General features: G+C 42.3%; 1 protein-coding gene across 2 annotated transcripts in view; it reads right to left on the bottom strand.

Annotated features, from left to right (window-relative positions):
* CA10 (carbonic anhydrase 10 (inactive)) overlaps nt 1–21,455 on the bottom strand; it is a 359,857-nt gene that overhangs the window by 275,501 nt on the left and 62,901 nt on the right. For both annotated transcript variants that reach the window (XM_090060642.1, XM_090060643.1), the window contains exon 3: nt 20,788–20,862. In XM_090060642.1, coding sequence (XP_089916768.1) covers nt 20,788–20,862 — 75 coding nt within the window. The remainder of the gene's footprint in view (nt 1–20,787; nt 20,863–21,455) is intronic.

Genomic DNA, 21,455 nt, shown 5'->3' on the forward strand with positions numbered 1-21,455 from the left:
AACGCTTCCATTATCTTTTGTGAATATTAGTTCGGCTTTTTCCTTGCTTAATTATGTATGGCTGAGTGTATAGTTAAGGCTGAAAGGCCTGAATGCAATGGATGTTGAAAAAAGGGCTGTTAGAGAACCAGCGAAGGTGAAACAATGATATATAACACAGCGGGAACCCAGCTTCACGGGACTGAAGGTAACAATGGCTGGGCCACCAGCTGAGGAGGAAAGCTACACAGCTGGCTCCATCTAGGCCAGGCTATTTTATACCTCCCGAGACTGAAGAGAAGTACAAAGGACAATTCACTCTCCAAGCCTGGAAAAGGACGGTGGTTGAGTGAGCTGAGAGTGAATGCCAAAGTAGGTCACAAAAGCCATTAGCAGGCAGGGCAGAAACGCATGTGGAGTATGAGCTATCCCTCCCAACTTGAAGACAGGGAATAAAACCAGACCCACCCAAGCTGTGGAAAGAAAGGGTGAACTTGGAAATGGGTGTAACGCTAAATCTACGTTCCTCCTTTTGGCAGGATAAATCGCGCTTTGTTCTGAAGATGTTGGTGCTTTACTGCAAATGCACCGTCATCGGGTCCAGTCAAGCTGAATTGTCTGAATTCGACCATACTCAAAGGAGTGCTACCCAGGACCTCTGGGCTAAGAGTGGGCATGCAAAGGAATGGATAAAAGCCCAAGGCCTAACACCAGAGGGGATATTTTCGGCAAGACTATGAGAGCGAGTAGTAGCGTAGCTCACCCAAGTAACTATGGCTTGCAGTATCAGTTTTCAAACACTTAACTGCAAAATTACCCAAAGAGAGTTCTTGGCATTGATTTGCTGTCTCTTGATTGTCTCTCTCTAAAGACCTCTTCCAGGCCTTAGGTATTCAGGTGGTAGCCGTATTGGTCTAGAGCAGCAGTTCTGAACCTTTTTCAGTCGACGTACCCCTTAGTCTCAGAGTGAGACTTCACCTATCTCCTTTCAATGGGAAATTAATTTTTTAGGCCCTTCAACCTGTGTTAGACAATGTATAAAATATATCTCAGGTATCCTTGGGTACCACTGGTCTAGAGGAAAAGGCAATCAGGACTCATAGTAGAGATGAGTTCTTTTATTAGACCAACTAGATTTTTGCAAAAAAAAAAAAAATCTTTAACTGCAAGCTTTCAGGCACAAACACACTTCATCAGGCATTGGAGAAAAGATCCTGGGTAGAAATTAAAGTTTATATTTCATAGGATTTCATGGAGGAGTCAATAGATGGAAAACTCCTCTGGGTAGGCAGTTCACAGCCGGTATGAAGCCTCTCACCTCCTGCGAGGATCGGTGATGATGCAAATTACCTTGAAATGAACGCAGGAGTTTTTGTGCCTGAAAGCTTGCAATTAAAGAATTTGTTTTGCAAAAATCTTGTTGATCTCATAAAAGATATCATCTCTACTGTGAATCCTGATTGCCTCTTCCAGCCCTAGCTTTTCAAGCACTAGTGCACACGTAGAACACTTCATGCCCATGTACAAAGAACTGCAAGTTATATCACTGCTGTCCTTAACCTATTCCACTGGCTCCCCATTCATCCTGAATTCCTTTTTCAAACTCCTTTATGGACTACCATCATCCTCTCTCTTCTTCTCAAACCCCAACTGCACTTCCTCTACTCAGCCAGGACCAGGCCTCTTCTCTGGTGTTCCCCAGTCCCAGCATTACGACACACAGGCCTTCCTGAATTTGCCACACGATCTCCACCTCATTTCACAACTCAGCTGAAAATGTTATGCACCACATTATCTAAATTTCTAATGATCCCTGCCATTATTTTATTGAAATTGGGCATAATAATTGCTCTAAAAGACTGCAAGGAGTTTTGGGATACAGCTTGCCTGCAAGAAAGGCGTTTGCACTGTGCTGTGTTTTTCAGAAGGTAAATAATTCTAAGTGATCAACCACAGAGGTGAGCAGTAAGACTACGGGTCTGAGCCAAAGCCTACTGAAGCCAATGAAAGGACTTCCATTGATCACGACAGAATCTGGATCAGACCCCATTTTCTTACAGCTATTCTCTCTAGAATTACAAAGCCACAACCCCTGCCTCATAGCAGCGTGCTCATAAAAACAGAAGAATTATAGTGAGCAATAAAACCTTGAGAGACTATTTCCTCTATTACTTTATTTTAATTTATATTCCTGTTAACCAATTTAAATCGTGCATTAAAATACCGGAAGTCTTAAGTCCCTTGATAATTCTCAAGTTGTCAGTAACTTGCTGGATATCAGATCCAAGAGAAGGCACGCAATATCAGTTTTCTCACATCTATCCTTACTCTATTATATTCAACTATAAAGAGCTTATTTGAATGGTAAATGAATACCATTGACTTATTTGAATGGTAAATGAATACCATGGACTTTAAGTCCAATTCTAAAAACAACGGAGGGGAAAGAAGACTCATTCCTATTTATCTGATTGCCGAACAAGATGGTCTGGAATCTCACCTCTGAGATCAACCCAGCTTGGTTAGAGGTGGGCTGGTGTTTCTGACTTGGCTGCTACTCCTGCTACCACTACCATTTCTCCCACAGCATGGCATGGGCAAAACCGCTCCAGCTCTGCAGGCTGGACACAACAGGTCTGGAAGCCAAATCCAGCCCGCAGGCTGCTTGTTGCCAACCCTTGTCCCTAGGCCATCATCTGCAAAAAAGCTTTCCTTGCTTCCTTTTCACAGCAGAAAGCATTTCTGTTAAAAGGACAAACCCCACTGATTCCTGTGACCAGAGGGGCACTGGGGTGCTGCTGTACTGTGAAGAAGAGTGTAAGAACTAGGGACGTCTCAATGGGTACCAGCTGACCTATTCCACCAGTATCCATCCCTAAATCGGCAAAAGTGAGCTGGAGTGGAGCCAGTGAATCCACCACTGCTGGACATATTCACCAGCTAAAAAGCAAGTACGCACAGGGTAACCGTATGGTGTAATCCGGGACATTGCTCCCCCCTCCCCATGCTGCTGCAGGCAGAGATGGGGTCAGGGCAGCATGGTGCAGCTCCTATATTACTGTTCAGGCAGCTAAGGGAAGCAATGCTCCATTGTTCTTTACTTTACAGGTGTTAACAATCCTCTCCCCTTTTGAATGGTCATTCCATTAATTACTAGCCTATTTTAAAGCAATTTTGCTGTCTGCTAGGGCTTCCTCTTTCACCACTCACACTGCTCCAGCTCCCTGCCCCATGCCCAGGACATTCATTTCAATTTTCATCGGCCGGCCAGGACGGGCCTCCGAAATCCAGGACTTGCCTGGCCCAACCGAGACATACGGTCACCCTAGGTATACAGCAACAGCTGTTGCTGCTACAAGGTTGCATGAAAAGCCATGGCTAGCAGGGTCCTTCTGGAACAAGGAAGGGAAGGAAGAATTAATCATTCCTAGCCCTAATAGTTTCTTGGAGCAACAAGATTTAGCCCTGTTAAGTGGCTTAGCAGGATTTACTATATAACTCAGTTTCTGATCCTTCACTCTTCACTTAGTATTAAGTCCACTGCTTCCTATATGCAGTCCCTGGCATGGCGCCATTAACTTAAATGCATCATTTTACAATTTTGACATGAACCCCACTCCAGTACAGTACCCTAAAAAATATAATAAACCCCCTAAATAATGCAGGTACCTATAAAACATGGTAATCCAAAGGGGATGTCAGGAAAGGGAGCAAATAACTAATAAGCTTGCCAGCGTAATATATTGTGTTAGCACACTGAAGAGAAAGTGATCTGGTTTTCATTATATCATTGTGTAGATCATGAGTTATTTCATTCTAGGCAAAGGAATTAGACCGGCATAAAATCAAGTATATGAGGTGTCAAGAGCAATAAACACAAATACCACAGGGCCTGCCGCTTCTGCCCTTGGGTAAGTGATGTTGATTTTAGTGGCACCTGCTCAGCGACTAAAGTAATGACCCAGATGAATAAAAGCAACTAAAATTTGCTCTTTCTAAAAAAGATTGGGTGGGCCAAATGTAGCTATTAATTATGACTACATACAAATTCACTTTGTGGATTTGTACCAATTACTGAGAAAAGTTTGACCAAATGTTCCTTGTAGACCAACGCAAAAGCACAATTCCATCTCTGACCATTTTTATGTGAAAGAAGTTATTGTATTTTAGGTGGTATGGACACCAACATTTTTCAATTTAAAGTTTAATATACAAACAAAAGCAGAGCATCATGAATTAGAGTAGTTAATGTTCTAGTCGCATAAGTCTGAGATGGTTTGAATGTGATTTTTATCAATAAGATACGTATTCAGGAACCTGATTTACAGAGGTGGACAGCTGTGTACTCCTAAGCATTCTTCAATTTTTTATTCATAAGGCAGTCCTACAAACCCATTGCACTACCCAGAAGCATAGTCTAAGGAAAGGAAGACTACTAACAATTTAAGTACTATATTTCCTTAGTGAATTTGCTTATATTTAAACTTCTGCAACAGTGGGAGTTATTGAACATTCAGACGTTCAAATTTAGTTGCTAAACTGAATTTAGAAAATGTGGACTAAATTAGGAAAAAATAAGAAGACAACAGAAAAGTTCAGAGGAATAGTTTCTTTTAACTCCTCGATATACTGCAAAGTATCCTTTGGTGTATGATTAGGCCAAGAAGACTGTCTTGCATCTTTGCCTAAAAAGGCATATACATGTTTCCTTCTTATCAGCTTTGGTTTCAGCAGTTAAGGTTGCCCAGGCTTCATGGATTAAATTCATGTTTTGAATCATCACATTAAAAAAAAAAAAAAAATCACTCTTTGCAACAATCATATCCCAAGCAAATCAAAGGAGCAGGAAAGAAAAACATGTAATTGTATCGTCTGTCCTGGTGGTTTCTAGTTTTTGCTGGGAGCAGAGACTCTTGCTACCAAAGTGCTAATTGCTAAAAAAAAGGCAGGAGGAGGCCAGGGCAGGAGAACCAGTGCAACCCATGGACCATCTGCACACCACTTAACATGGTCTTTTCAAGCACCAGTGAGCTGCAGACCGCAGCCTGGGAACCACTGGTCTGTTCTGGTCGGGTTCTTCACGTCCCCCATCACACCCACGCCTTCCTGTGTCAGGCATATCCGTCATGTGTTTCTACCTGCTCATCTGCTTCCCCAGAGCAGTTATGTGCAGTGTAGCTGTTTTGTTTTGGTGGACTTTTATTCTTAGTGTTATTTTAAAAGTAAAAGCTGCTCATCTGTTTCGGAGGGGAGAAGGAGTGGTCAAAAGTAGTGCGTCTTACACTAGCCTGTGTATTGCCCTGCACGTGCGAGCCCTCTGTAGCTACCTCCCCTGTAAAACACCATTCGTTTCTTATTGCCTAGGTATCGGGGTAGCGCTGACGTTTCGTGCAGAAGAATCGCACCACTTTCTGCCGTCGCGTCACAATGGTCTTTGTACAGAACGTGAAAGGCTCTGTAACGATCATGGCCATCCTCTGACCCCTTGTTAAAATTTTCAGACAAGCACATTGACAAGGCCATCTCATTGTTCTTGCTCCCGTCCTTACGTAAAACTCTCTTCTGCTTTGAAAGACTTGGCAATGGGCAGGCAGCTGGTGTGCTGAGACCACAGACTCATGACAGGCAGCGCTGTGTCACCGTTTCCCTGAGCTCTTCCCACCTTCTGTCTGGCTCCACCTGTGGTCTCCTGTCTCGTACTTGGATCACAAGCTCTCTGGAGCACTTGGTAGGTATTGATCTGGGTTTGTACAGCACCTAGCACAGTAGGGTACGCAACCAGAGCTCCACCATGCAACTGCAATACAAATAATCCAGTATACAGCTAAGGGAGACCTTTCAAACCAGTGGCGTTTTCTGAGGGCAGCTCTAACGGCAGCTGAACAGCTTGCTATGTGATCAGGTGCTGTCTTGGGCGCAATTCAATATTTTTCCCTCTTCACTGTCTACTGAGAGCCTGTGCTCTGTGCTGTTGCCTGCACGTGCCCGTGAATTACAGCAGTGCCATTTGCACAGCTGTAGTTAACGACCTGTCAGTTTTCCCATTATGAAGTTATGCCATTATTTTCAAGGGTTTACGTCCTGCCTATAAAGTCAGAAACTGCTTGGTCTGGAAGCACTAATGCACTGCTCAACGTTTTATAAACACAAAAAACAAAAAAAAGTGGACAAATATAAAGCCATGATTTTCAGCATGGAAAAGTGACAATAATTTTACCCAATATTCTTGCCATTAGAAAAAATCAATGACGTCTCCCCTTCTGGCCAGCGTGACAGATTGAGTGCAATGCACTTTACATCACCAAACAGGTCAGCAGGCAGCCAGAAATGCATTGGGAAAGTGGCTGGATTTTACAGAGAATTTATTTGCAGGAGATAGTAAATCCTCAGGGACTGTATTTGTGCTGGCTACTCTCGCAAGCGACTGCAGCCAGCAGGTAGCTATAAGCACAGTAGGGTAGGATGTCATTTCAAGCGACCAGGGTCCTTTAATCATAGGTTAGTGTGCAGATGCAGTAAAGTTTCCCCTAAACAGTCATTCCACTTATTTTAAGCACGCAGACACAGTGATTGGTGAGTACCCATTTTGCCCCTCAGCACATTCATTTTATCTGCAGATCTGTGAATTCAAAACTGACCTTTTAAACATATACTGAAAGAAGGGGGAGATTTTCAGTAAGTACAAATGAACAGTTTCAAGCTGTCAAATCACTAGTGATCCAATAATGAAAGAATCTAAGTAAGCCTCCACATAAGAAGCCATGAATTAAGTAAATACTCAGAAAGAGCTGTTGCAGCTGTTGAGTAAATACTACTTGTTATAAAAATTCAATTATTTCATATTGACATTATAAATCATAATGGCTCACAAGGAGTGGATTAGCATATTATGTCAAGTCTTCTTTATTTAGGTCACAGTCCGATTTCCTCTTCTCTTTGCCTCCCCAAACTGAACATCAAGTGACATTAAACTGTATTAATCAGTTGTGTAAATACATCCCGCCCCCCCACCCCCCAAGTTCCCCTATTAAAATAGGGCTGGTTTCACCTCCAACACAGACCAATTTGGGAATAATTCCACTAGCGTTGTTACAGTCATTTCAATAAAGCTCCCTTTTACTTGGGAGTTAGACCCATATTTAGTAGTATTGGGCTTTGCTTCCTTCCACCAAAGGGTGGCCTAAGACAGCATGTCTGTGACCACAGCAAAGCAGGACTGATTCACGAGAGGTTCAGAAACGGTGTCCTTTCCAGCCAAGCAGCATTTGTTATACCTACATTATCTGAAAGCCACAGAACAACTCCCAGCTCCTGAATGGCACTTTTCATCAATAAATTTAATGGACTTTACAGACGTCAGTAATCAGAAAGTCAATTTGCTTAATGCCACTCAGCAGACCAGAGCTGGGACTAGTATCGAAATCTCCAGAGCTCCAGCCCATTGTATCTACTAAGCCAGCGTTTCCCAACTAGTGTGCCATGGCACGGAAGTGTGCAGTTAGAAATGAACAGGTGTGGTGCAAAATTTATGTATGAGGCTGGGGAGTGCCTTTACCGGTGTGCCATGGAAAATGTTTATTAATGTAAGTGTGCCTTGGGCTGGACAATGTTGGGAAACACTGCACTAAGCTATATTCCCCTTACCTAATGCCTCACAGTGACAACTTCTCTTCTTGAGGGAAGGATGTGGATCTGACTTCTGACACTGCTTATCTTAGCAAATAAAGCCCCATGAAGCACCGTATACCCTCTTCTGCACAGTCAGGAACGATGGTCGTGGCAGGGAACATCTGCATCCTCAATTCTCTTCCGAGTAAGAGGAATACTGCTGTAATTTACTTAAACCATTCTGGATGTCAAAACAAGAGTGGGCTTTTTGGTGTGGTCCCAAGCCCTATGGTTTATAATTCCTACAGTGGACTATTATAGGAAAAATAAGAATGCTAGGCTTGTTGCTCAACTGTTTCACCCAGCACTTTTAGGACACAGAACAATATGTTGGAGCACTGAGGAAGCAATTACTGCTACAATCCATTCTTTGTGGAACTGAGTCAAAAAAAAATTGAGGCATCACAACATGATGCCCAACCTGAGAAAAGAAAGGTAAGAACCAAGAGTCCAATACAGTTCCATCCCACGTGCAGGATGATGGCAGATGTCATGCCTGAAGTTCATTTCAGGTTATTAGGATAGAAAAGCTTGGTGGACCTCTGAGACAAAACACCTAAACCAAAAGGAGATGCACCAGTCCACATGGCTTCTCCTTTTGAGCAGCTGGTCACTACAAGTAGCTTAAGAGACTTATTTATTCTTTGTTCAACAGTGATCAGATTCCAGCAAGGATAACCGTATCTCGTAGCGTATCGGTCAGTGCGGTGTACAAGTCGACCCTATTTTTCTGAACTAAAAAGTTAGGAACTTCGTTGAGCTGGTATATAAGTCTACCTCACCTTTGGGATCAGAAATATGGGGTTGATTTATACCAACTCCTGCGTGCCCTCATTGCTGGCTGGGCACCTGGGGGGTGGACATGTGCTGCAGCATTGCTTGTAGGACACGTGCCTGGGCTTTGCCAGCTGAACACTAAGCCTGGCACCGCTCACAGGGGATGGGGTTGCACCAGCCATTCACAACAGACATGGCCAGGCTCAGTACTTGGCTGGGGCGGCCCCATCCCCTGAAAGCAGTGCCAGGCTTGGTGTTCAGCTGGCACAGCCCAGGCAATGCTGCTTGCAAGGGGTGACTCCATGCCAACAGAGTGCCAAGCCCAGCCCTATCCCCTGCAAGTGGTGCTGTGGCATGTGTCCACTCCCCTGGGTGCCCAGCCTGCAGTGAGGGTGTGCGGGGGCCAGTATAAGTCGAGAACAGAGCCCAGCGCTGCTCACAGGTGGCGGTGATATGGTGTATAAGTTGAGGTTAAATTTTAAGAGTTAAAACTTGGGCTTCAACCTCAACTTATACACTGTGAAATATGATTACTTCTTCAGCCCGGTTTAAAAAATTCAGTTTATCTTCATGCTCTTGTTAAAACAGTGAATATTTTCTGCACCTTAACTCCCTAAATTATGTTGATCAGTTCACTGATCAATTTATTGATGATACATGGGAGCAATTGCTGTGAGTTCATACTAGTGTAACTGATATCAGGCAGGAAAGATGATTTTGTGCATAAGGTAGCACAGTTCTGCCACATATCTGTGTCAGACTTCAAATTACTTAATCTCTCTGTGCATCAGTTAGACACCTGTTTCATACATAATGCCTGTTTTCAAGGGGTGCTAGAAAAGGTTCAGATACTGTGGAGGTCAGATCAGGATTTGCTCTACTTCCAAGCATCCTATCTCCTCTTCCTCTCCCACCACCAAAGTTCAGAAACCTTGCCATTTGCCTGAGATACCTCTCTCAGAAATCTTGAAAATAGTGTAAAAATCAATCACTTAAAATCCTGGACAAGGGCTTCAGATTTTTTCAAATCTATATCAGGCTGACAAAGTACAAGAGAAAAAATAAAGTTTTCATGCATTTTCAGTGCCTACACAGAACAGCTTCTTTGTATAATCAGGTCTGAAAAAAGAGATTCCTAACTTTATATATCTGTCTTTTTTTAGTGTAAAACAGATCTTTAAAGTATTAGGTGATGTCAAAGACTGATCTCACAATGATAATCCTGAGGTCATTACCTGTACACAGAAATATATGGATGATGCCTTTAACATAAACTTAAGAGGATGCATTCATCTTGACATGATCCTATGTAAGATTTCATGAAGGCTTTTTTTTGCCATTGAAATATCTTATAGAGTTCCAACTGGGTTGGGAGATCATTTAGAAAAAGAATTTGTAGCTATATTTAGAGAAGGAATAGTTACTCACTCTTCGGTAATTGTTGTTCTTCAAGACATGGCACTCAATGCCAGCCCCTTTGTAGGTGCATTGTATGCTCTGGAATACACAATTTAAGGGCGCTGTTTTGGAAGACTGGGCACTGGGCAAGACTACTTCATAGGATCTACAAGGCTATAACATCTGCAAGAATCACAGTTCCTGTATGGCAAGTAGTGGCTTGTTCTTTTCAGAGTATATGGCAATGTAGATCCCATGGCAGATGATTAACAAAGCAGTACAGTTGGTCCCATAAAAAAAAAAAATCACCAAAAATTGTGCTGCTTACAATACGAAGGGGGAAATGATTTTAAATGATTGTGTTCTGTACTTGGAATCATAGAAAGTGAGGGCTGGAAAGGACTTCAGGAGGTCACATCTAGTCCAACCCCCTGCTTAAAGCAGGATCATTCCCAACTAGATCATCCCAGCCAAAGCTTTGTCTAGCCAATTTTGAAAGCTTCCAAGGATGGAGTTTCTGCTACCTCTCTGGGTAACATGTTCCAGTGTTTTACTACCCTCCTAGTGAGCAAATTCTTCCTAATATCCAACCTAAACTTCTCTTGCTGCCACTTGAGACCTTGTTCTGTCATCTCCTACCACTGAGAACAGCCCAGCTCCATCCTCTTTGTAACCCCGCTTTAGGTAGTTAAAGGCTGCTATTAAGTCCACCCTCAGTCTTCTCTTCTCTAAACTAAATTAACCCAGTTCCCTCACCCTGTCCTCAGAAGTCATAGAATCAGGGTCGGAAGCAAATGAGTCCAGCCAGGTAGTCATCAAGCCTCTTCTTAAAGACCCCCAGGGTAGGAGCCGTCACCACTTCCCTAGGAAGTTGGTTCCAGCTTCTAGCCGCCCTAACTGTGAAGTAGTTCTTGTGGATGTCTAATCTAAACCTACTCTCTAATAATTTGTGTCCATTGTTCCTTGTCACGCCAGGGGGTGCGAGGGGAAACAGTGTCTCCCCTAAACCCTTCTGGTCCCCCCTAGTGAGTTTATAGACAGTCACCAGGTCCCCCCTCAGCCTTCTCTTGTGAAGGCTGAACAGGTTTAGGTCCCACAGTCTTTCATTGTAGGATCTGCCCTGTAGTCCCCGGATCATGCGGGTGGCCTCCTCTGGACCCTTTCAATGTTGTCCACATCCCTCCTGAAATGGGGCGCACAGAACTGGACGCAGTCCTCCAGCTGTGGCCTGACCAGCGTCGCATAGAGGGAGAGGATCACCTCCCTGGCTCTACTTGCGATGCACGTGTGGGTGCACAACAAGGTCCGGTTAGCCCTGCCAACCGTGACCTCGCATCGTTGGCCCATGTTCATCTTGGAGTCAGTAATGACTCCAAGATCCCTTTCTGCCTCCGTGCTCTCAACAAGGGAGTTTCCCATCTTATAAGTGTGCTGCTGGTTACTACTGCCCAAGTGCAGCGCCCTGCACTTGTCAGTACTGAAGCTCATCCTGTTTTTGTTAGCCCACCCCTGTAACCTATCCAGGTCTTGTTGCAGTCTTTCCCTCCCTACCAGCATGCTCACCTCACCCCAAATTTTGGTATCACCAGCAAATTTAAACAGGTTGCTTTTCACCCCGTCGTCCAAATCGCTGATGAAGAAATTGAACAGTGCAGGCCCCAGGACTGAGGCTTGGGGGACTCCGCTGCCCACTTCCCCCCCAGGTCGACTATGACCCATCCACCACCACCCTCTGAGTACGACCCTTGAGCCAATCTGCAGTCCATCTGACTGTGTAGGCATCAATGCCACAGTCTAGTTTTTTAATGAGGATGGGGTAGGAGATAGTGTCAAAGGCCTTGCTGAAGTCTAGAAAGACTACGTGCATGGCAACACCTGCATCCATTGCCTGTGTGACCTGATCATAAAAGGCAATCAGGTTGGTCTGACATGAACTGCCCCAATGAAATCGTGCTGGTTGCCCTTAAGCATCATCCCTGAAGCTGGTCCATCACAGATGTGCTCCTTGAGGATCTTCTCAAAGAGTTTCCTTAGGATTGAGGTAAGACTGATGGGCCTATAGTTGCCCGGGTCCTCTCTCTTCCCTTTTTCTGGGTAACCCGTTCCAGTCATGTCCCCCAGCCCCCCAGTCATTTTTGTTGCCCTCCACTGGACTCCCTCCAATTTGCCCACATCCTTTCTGTAGTGGAGGACCCAAAACTGAACACGGGACTCCAGATGTGGCCTCATCAGTACTGAATAGAGGGGAAGAATCACTTCTCTTGATCTGCTGGCAACACTCCTACCGATGCAGCCTACTTCTGACAACAAATATGAAAAGTCCAGGGTTCAACCTTGCTAACAACCCATTATGTAGGTTAACAAAGCATCAAATCCTGCTTAAGTGCTAAGAGTTACTGAAGCAACAAAGAGATCTAAGTTCATATGTAAAATACCTTTAGTGAGGCAGAGCTCATTTACTTGGTACTCTATGAGAACACACACACAAAAGATGGTTGGTATATGTGCACTGTATGTCCTAATAAATGAGTAAAAGTGGCTGCGTCTACACGTGCAGTGGACTGCACAGTTGTCACTGCGTAATCATTTAGTACCTCCACAAGCAAGTACTAAATGACTGTGTATTAATCAGTGTTACTGTGCGGTACCATCGCCGCATGGTTTTTCCCCCCAACACTACTGCGCAGTAGCTCATTATTACTGTGCCATACCGTCGCTGCACAGGTAGTGCCCAGCAACACTACTGCATGGTAGCAATGAGCTATGCCACAGTAGCTTGTTGCTAGTGCGCCATATCATGTCCTGCAAATGCACCCAGTGACACCTAATGTGTTATACAGCAATTTGGCATGAGCTTTTGCAAAAATAAAAAAGGAGATGTAATTACATATATAGCTTCACGTTTAGGATGAGTTCCACAGCCTGCTTTGGTGACAAACTACTTTTTGCCATTATTATTGCAACTGCTACACAATATAATATGGAGAGTATGTGGAAGCATGGACTGGGGGGTGGTGGGGGACGGACAGACATCTACTATGAGCTGGTGTAGTACTGCTACCAATCAGAAAAATCCATCACAATTAACAAGACAAGAGTATCAAGCCCACATTTTGGGCTCTGTGCTCTTGGAACATGATGCTTGTAAGGCTTTAACAGGCTAAAACCCACTGCCTCATTCCTCCTAAATAGCTGCAAAGACATGTGAAAAACCTGTAATCCTGTGCAGAGATAAGAGGCCTCAAATGTCAAATTGGGTGTGTGTGCTGTGCTAGCTACACCATGCCACTAAACAACATTAAGGTCAACCAACAGTATGCCTTTTGCATGTATAACCACTTACCAGGAACACCAACTGGCTTTATACTTTTGGCAGGAGAAGCTTGCTGTCAATATTGGACTCTACTCTGCCTCTTAATAAAAGATCCTCTCATGCAAGTGAAATGAAAATGCTTGGTATTTTTTTCCAAGATTTAATGGAGACATTCTATAAGTCACAGAAAGCAAGACACTGGGAATACGGTCAATCAGAAGGTTATCAAACCAAGAAGAAGTCCTTCTACTTGCTCATACTCTCAGATCTGTTCGTAAAATTACACCATTATAATAAGGTCTTTCCATTACTTAACTCAGCAGAGAGAAGAGCAAACCTCCCGGCTGAAACAAGAAAACAACGGTGGTCACACACCTTCTGGTTCTGACATAGTGGCAGTCCCATGATTTCTGTGCAAACTCTAGTTAATCCACATCAAACTTAATTACTGATTTTTTCACTTACATCGAGGCTCAATCCAACAACATACTAAGCACCCATTACTCCCACAAAGGTCACAAACTGTTCACAAATCAGCAACCTAATCTGGTTATCAGAAAAATCTGCCTCTGTCCTCTACGTACCACTGTAGTTGCTCAAATCAACCAAGACTCCCCTACTGAAAATCCTTATATTTGAAATCTTGAGAACAGCAAGGAATACTCCTGGTGAAATCCCCAAGCTGTAGCTCTCATTTCCCCCAAACAGTTATAGCCCGATTTTTTGGCTTTTCTAATAATAATATATGTTTTATTTAATATTCACTCTAATTTGTATGCTCACTTCTAGCAGGTCTCCAGACCTTTTAATTCTGCAAGGAATCCCATTGGGTTTCTGTTGTCAGTCTATAATAAAACACACACCATGTTGATTGCTTAAGGCCTTAATTAAGGAATCGCTCAACTAAGAGTAAAATTATTCTTATTTCTGACTCACTTCTCATCAATTAATATTTAGTTCCACTTTTAAATTGCAAGGCATTCATGAGAGGCTTGGATGTAGACTAACACTTTGATTTGTCTGGCTTTGATTATTTTTTAAAAGAAAATTGATAGGAAATAAGACTTGGAGATTTATTTTTTCAGCACGAGTGGTCTGTTTTTCCCTGTCCTGGATGTGCATCCTTTATGGACTGCAATGAGAGATCTGCCTAATAACTGTAACATCAGGCTCCAGTGCATTGTCACTCTAAATAAAATGTAGGTAGTACAAAAAGTGAGCAGAGGATTACTTTGGGGATGTCTCTGAAGGCCTGGCTCGTTATAAAAAAAATGTTCCACTCTCACCGAGTTGTTTTCCCATCTGTTCCTGAAATCAAGCATATTTAGATTTATATCTAAAGGCAGGTAAATACATAAAACAGCTTACAATAGTCCCAGTCAGTTAAAATCGTTTGATATGTTCTAGCATGGAGATACGTGGAGTAGGGCAAACAAACTTCTGACATTAGATTTACTTCATCCCATGTACCTTTAGGCGACAAGCAAAACTGCAACATTATTTATCTGTATTACCCAAAGAACTAAATCGATAAGTGAATGATTTCCAGAAACTGAACTCAGTCACTCACTAGAAATAGAGTGTTCCAATATACCGGCTTCTAAAAAATACTGTTATTCGTGCTCCAGTAATAATTATACATGCGCATGTGGTTCATTCTTCAGACCTGGCGACAGGGCCGCGAAGTTTGTAAAGTCTGAACGACTTTTTTTTAATCAGACAGTGTGACGTTGACAAGGACGAGTGATATGTACCGTAGGCCACGCAACTCTTTATCTCCCAAAATGTTCAAAGACGGGATGCTTTTCCGTAAGATCTGCTGCAGTCATACCCGAGAGAGATCCAGGCGTAAACGGAAGTCGGTCTGTGTCGTAAAGACAGTCGGCTGAGATGATCTAACAGCGCCGTCTGGACTTTGTTTGAGAAATAAACCCCTGAGAACCAATGGCAGGCTTCAAGACCAGGATGAAGATCTCCTGCTTTTCCTCATTTTCTTTCTTAACCACCTGACCACATTTTCTCTATAGAGAGACAATTCAGGAAGAAGGATTAAGGGATAGGCTCAATTGTTGCACTAAATCAGAGTGGTTATTCTACCTTTAGGCAGACACACAGCCACCGGGGATGAGATGGAAAACACTGCTACCGCGCCACTATTGGACTAGGTATTGCTTTACTGACTGCTATATGTGACCTTCCCAGCCTTAGCGAATGGTAACAGTGGTACTACATGCTATGCAAAGCAGCGTGTACCTTTCAGAAAGGGAAAGATGAAGGAACTGGAAGTCGAAGGGAGATTTTTCCTAATTCATATGGAGCCTCTGAAGAGAAGACTAATTATCAAGGACCTGCCTTTTTTGAATATATATTTTTTCTCATACAGGATTAAATATTGGATTTCTTTCCAATTCCATATCCATCTTACGCAGTTAAATAGTCTATATTGCTGTATTATCTAAACATTCACACAACCTTTATGATAGTTTTGACCACAGTACCCTGGTTGGGGGTAGGAAAGCATGTATACCCCCATTTTATATATTGGAAAATGAGCTGTTATGCAACTTGCCCAAGGAAGGCTGCAGTAGAGCATGGACTTGAACCCAAGTTTCACAGGACCAACGTTCTTGCTACCGGATGACATGACTCTGTAGGGGCATCTCCTCTGAGCAAAACTGTGACCAAAACATATATGCTGCTATTAGACCCACCATATCTAAGAGAAGCTGCAGGATCAAGCTGGTGCTCTGGCACGTGGATTTACATGGCCACAGCCCACATGTCAGACCTGATGCATTCTTTGCTTTGCCTTTCCCCAAACCCTTTTTGCTAGGCTATGAAAGACCTGCAGGGAAGGAAGCATGTACAGAATCAATGGACCTGATACAGAGAGATACCACAAAGGCTGTGCTTTTATATCTGGGGTGAAGAGGATGATGACAAAATTATGGCTCAAAGGTATTCGTTATAGTGTCTGCTACACCAAAAATGCTTGAACGCCACCAGGAACCCTCGCTCCTCTGCTTAACCCCCATGCCCATTAAGTGGAAAACATTATTATTCTCATACTTGCAACTGCGGTAACAAATGTTAGAAGTTCTCTTTAAAAGCATATGCTGGAAAGAGTTAGTATATTCAAAACTGTGTAATACTACAAGTCATATTATCATTATGCAAATGGAAAGCAGCCTTTCCCCATTCCTGTATAGTCATTCATGTTGAATACAAATTAGCTTCTGAATTAAATTAAAATTTTGCAGCACTTCCATTTTTTTATCTGCTTTATTTTAAAATCCTAACAGCAATTCATTGTTTCTGTGAAGGGAGCAAAGTGTTTTTTGCACATAGCCAAAATAGTTTATCATTATCTGAGGCTAAACTAGAACTTAAATATGGTTCAATGAAGCATTCAGAGACCAGCCTGGGTAGGACTTCGAGCATGAATGTGAATCCTCTACTTGAACATAATGAAACACAGCGCTCACTGAAGCACTTGAACTGAAGCTGAAGGAACCTACTGGTGCCTGGAACTGGAGAGGGAGGCCAACTCTCTTACATCAGTGCAGGCACTTAAATGTGTGATTAGTGGGCTTATCTGTAGGCATCAACATATGAAATCATAAACACAGTGACAGTGAGCTTTCTTACCGTCTCAACATCCAACACAAGATGAACATTTCAAATGATTCTAGGCATTTTTAGAAGCTTAAATCCCATTTTCAAAAGCTATTCAGAGACCTAGGTGCAACAGTCTTACTGGAAAAAAAACACCAATAGGACTTAGAAGCCTAAGATACCATACTTTTGCAAACAAGATCTTTGGTACTTTTGCAAGAATGCACCATGTGGTTTTTGCAGCGGACCTGGCTAGAGCTCTCAAATTGCAGAAGGAAACAAGACAGCCTTTCAATAATCAGTACATGAAAGTGGGATGAGCCAATTCAGTTTCCAGCATGGCCATTTCAGGGAACTACTTAACAATTTATAATTTTCTTCTGGGACTTTATCTTAACTGCACATTCCTGCTTATGTCCAATATTTCACATTTTTCGATGACTTAAAGGATCTGGCAAATAGGCTGGGACTTCCAGAAGACTTTCTGACTTCTTAAAGTTGTAGTTGCAGTCATTTCCTTCTGACTCTTCGGGATGTTTAGCAAGTTGTCAGGACCTTGAGGTCTTAAAAGACTGAAATTTTCCCCTTAACAAGGATGCTACAGCATTACCTAACGTCAGATTAAAATAGTTTCTTTACATGATTTTGTTTATTAGCAATTTCAACCAGAGCATTTAAACTGAAGTATTTAGGAAGGGCAGAGAAGCAAATGCTCTTTCTATCTTCCACAACAGGAAAAAAAAATTGTTAGGAATCTATAAATTGTCCGGCAAATTCAGGCATAGTAGAGACAGTGAAGCTGAAGTTTCCTGCTGAAAACAGGTTGTTATATCTTCCAGACTGCTTTCCATTACTAACCTGAGCAACTAAGCACGCAGAATAATACACTTCAATGTCCTTGACAGTCCAAAAGCAATTTCAGATAAATCCAAGAACCTGCTTCAAACCGTACCAGCACGTAATCATGTTTTTATATGACCATGGGCACAGCTCTTTATGACACACATTTTTCCATTCCCAAATCCCCTATCTTAATCTTCATCTCATTTGTGCCATTGCCTCATGTCAAGATAATTTAGCACCATCTGGGGTGTGTCTTTTCTAATCTTATCACTAAATCACAGGTGACCTCATAACAATGGCAAAATATGACATGAGACCAAATTTGGAAATTCTTGTGAAAGCTTGCACAAAACTGAATTTGCTGTTTTCTAGACAGCCAAGGAAATAAAGCCCATGCAGAATTATTCATAATGTTACACTCATAATATAAAGCATTGGCTTATCTACACACTGATGCCCTCAAAGGAGGGAAGGAAAGCACATTTCGGTCATTTAAAACAATTGTCCTAAAGCTTAGAAAAAATATCCTAATTGTAGTAACAATAACAGCTAGCATTTTACCTTACATTAAATATCAGGGTGCTTTGAGAGCTTTTTAAGGGGTGCACTGTCAGATATGCAAACACGATTGCAAGATAAATCCACACATTTCAAACAGGAATACATAGAATAAAAACACCTTGGCCTGCTGTGATCTTTCTGAGTTCTCTGCAACCCAAAAACTGCTCTTATATCTTTCCAGAGTCAAAAACAAGTGAAAACAAAGAGCTGACATTTTCCAAACAGTGCCTCAAGTCTAAAAAAGGTTGAGATCCAGTGCTATATACCCTCAACCAAACTGACAGTCTGAGGTGGTAGAACTTGCCATATTTATCTTCCCTACCTGATCTGCCCTACATCACTATTACTTCTCCAGTCCTACTGAGCTAGTAACTCGAGCACCTATTTCAGACTATTCCATGGCATTATTTCAGTCATTACAGGGACTTCTCACTCTTTCAAAGTAAGCATGGGCAGTTTCTCCAGGCTGTTTGGCCCAACAGTTCACATTTAACAAAATACATAAATGCAGTTTCCATTCCTGCTTTTTCACCAAATCTCACGTACGTCTCCCTCAATGAACCACCTCAAAGCACTTTCATAATGAACAAGAGGTAACAGGAAGAAAAATTAACCTCACCATTCAGTTTAAGTTACTCCCAGTGTCTTAGCATACGGGTCTCTGCAAACGTTTTATCCTGTTATTTCAACTGCTGTGTTTTGTGTCTGGGTGACATCTGGTCTGACAAGTTGGGGAATGTGTCTACATATAGTTTACAACTTCCAGATTACAGAGTTGCTGTGTTGCTGTTGAAACAATCACGTGCCTTCCGGGAAGTTTCATAGTGGAGGCTCACTGGACCTTGACAGCTCCCATTCAAGGAGAGCACTTTAGGACAGTGAAATGGCTACAGCCTAGGTGCACTAATCCAGCAAAGATGGTTTATGTAAAATGGAAAGGGAGGATAGGGCAGGGAAGCTGAAGGGACTTTTAAGAACTAAGAGGGAAAGAGGAAAAAAAATACAGAAGAGCATTCATTTGCAGAAGAGGAATCCAATTTAACTGTCTAACAAACCAGAGAAGTAGGAGACATGCTGCAGAAGAGAGAAACTTAATAATTTAACAGAAATCATATCCAGAAGGGGAATCCTTGAGTCCTTAGAGGTTTTGGCCAAAGCCTAAAGGATGCTCAAGTGTGGTGAGGAAATTTGGGGAGGTGTGTGGGTCATTTTGTCTACGTAAGTTTGTCTCTTGGGCCAGCTAAACAGCGGTGGGGTTTTGAAATCCGTTCAAAGTTAGCATGTTTGTCTGTTAAACTTAGCACATCCTCCAAGGTTGGATGTCTGGGAAAGGATGCAATTAAGCTGCTGAGAAGCCTGGGACAACCAGGCTAAGAGGTCCTATTTCCATGGAAGATAACAGACAAAGAGATGGGATTCCAGAAACTTGCTTGAGAGGCCAAGAGAAAGAAATGCAGCTTATTTAGACCAAGGGAAACTTGCAGACTCCCAGCCCAGCATCCTGGAGAGCATCCATTTGGGGAGAGCTGTATAACTAGATATGGCTAGTCGAGCGTATGCTCCCATTCATTAACAATACAGGCAGTCCTCGACTTACAACGTTTCAAGTTACAATGTTTCGCACTTACAACGTTTATAAATTGACACCCTGTTTCAAATTTATGATGTCAGTTTAGACTTTACAACACTTGATTTGATGCATTGCCGCTCCAGTGAACAAGTTCACTGTGTCACCCATCTCCCTGGAGAACATCTGTCCAAACTTCCTTGGACACTTTCTTTAAGCAAGCAGACACGACCCCAGAAAAAACCTGCAGCCAGGACTCCCGAGAAGACTCCAGCCAAGAACCCTTCAACAAGTCCAGCAAAGTCACCTCAAAGAAGTCCTTCCGAACTGATACGATTGCTATTTATAATATAAATACATTAATGTAGCTGTATTACTCATCTATAATTGATCGAGTACACAATTCTGGGGTATTTTTGGTGAAAATAAGGTATCAGGCATTGGTTCAGGAACGAATCCCCCATTTATAACATTGTTTCTTCTGAGAAAATTGGTTCTGAGTTACAAAGTTTTGACTTAAGATCTGGTTTTCAGGAACCAATTGTGTCGTAAGTCTGAGGACTGCCTGTAATATAAATCCCTAGTGTATCTCAATTAAGGAATGTAGATATGGAGCACTTTCCCCATTGTTCCTTGTTATGTGATGAAAAATAATTGGGAGCTTGCACATTAGGTTTGGGTTTTGTTGTTGTTCCCTCCTTAGTTCACTATTGTATTTGTAGGACACTGCCTTGCTGGCCACCTACTGTGAGATTCCCCCCCACCCTTCCACTGCTTTTTTCACAACTGAACGACAAGTCAGTCTAGGTGCACATTTTAAAAAAGTAGCAAAAGATCACTCAACACTAAGTGATAGCAAGAGTCTCACCAATAACTGTATGCCACCTATTAGAAAAAAGACAGCCAGGGTCTTCAGCTAATGTGCCAACAAAAGCTTCATGCTATTTTTCATAATGTATCAGCATTTACATAAGTATATTCACCCCCTATAATACACAGACAAAATGGTACCACCGTCAGAGCAAAATGGTTTATTAAAAGCTTGGATTTTTAAAGCTCTGCTTACCTGGAACAAAGCTTCCCTGGACCACCTCCTTATATGCCCACCAGCCTTCATGGATTTTTGGTGAATTCTGTTGAGCTTAAAAAGGAAAGAACAAAAGAAAATGTTAAACTAGAACAAAACAGAGAAACGAAACTCAATATAAATATCCTCTGCCATCTGTCACTGCATGGCTATGGCAATGCTCCTATGGACACCCAAAATTTCATGGAAATGCTGAGGCTGGAACTCAGATAGTCCAGCATAAATCATATACAAGCCTCTGTTTGCAACACAGAGCCTATGAAACACAGGAGGATAGTTCAGAACCCATCCAAGATAGGACAAGAATATAATTATGTAATTTAATGTTATCTAGTTCATTACAATATTTTGTACATTAATTCAGTGCCTTGCATCCCAAGTAATTACTAAGTGTTTCTCAAAGAAGGTCACTTTGCTTCATACAAGCATCATCAAAACATTGCCTCCTCTGAGCAGAAGGCAAACTATGAAGAATACGACTACTGCACTGCTCAATGCACAATTCGAGGGAAAGGAAATCTATTAACAAATTGCCACTCCTCTCTGCATATCAAGAAACTACCAGGACTTTTACATGTCTGAAATAAATTCAACAAATGATATGCAAAATACATTACTTTCAGATGTTCATTACCCTAGTTGCTAGT

Source organism: Crocodylus siamensis, chromosome 8 (genome assembly GCF_052110815.1).
Source record: "Crocodylus siamensis isolate JL-2025a chromosome 8, ASM5211081v1, whole genome shotgun sequence".
Taxonomy (NCBI): domain Eukaryota; kingdom Metazoa; phylum Chordata; order Crocodylia; family Crocodylidae; genus Crocodylus; species Crocodylus siamensis.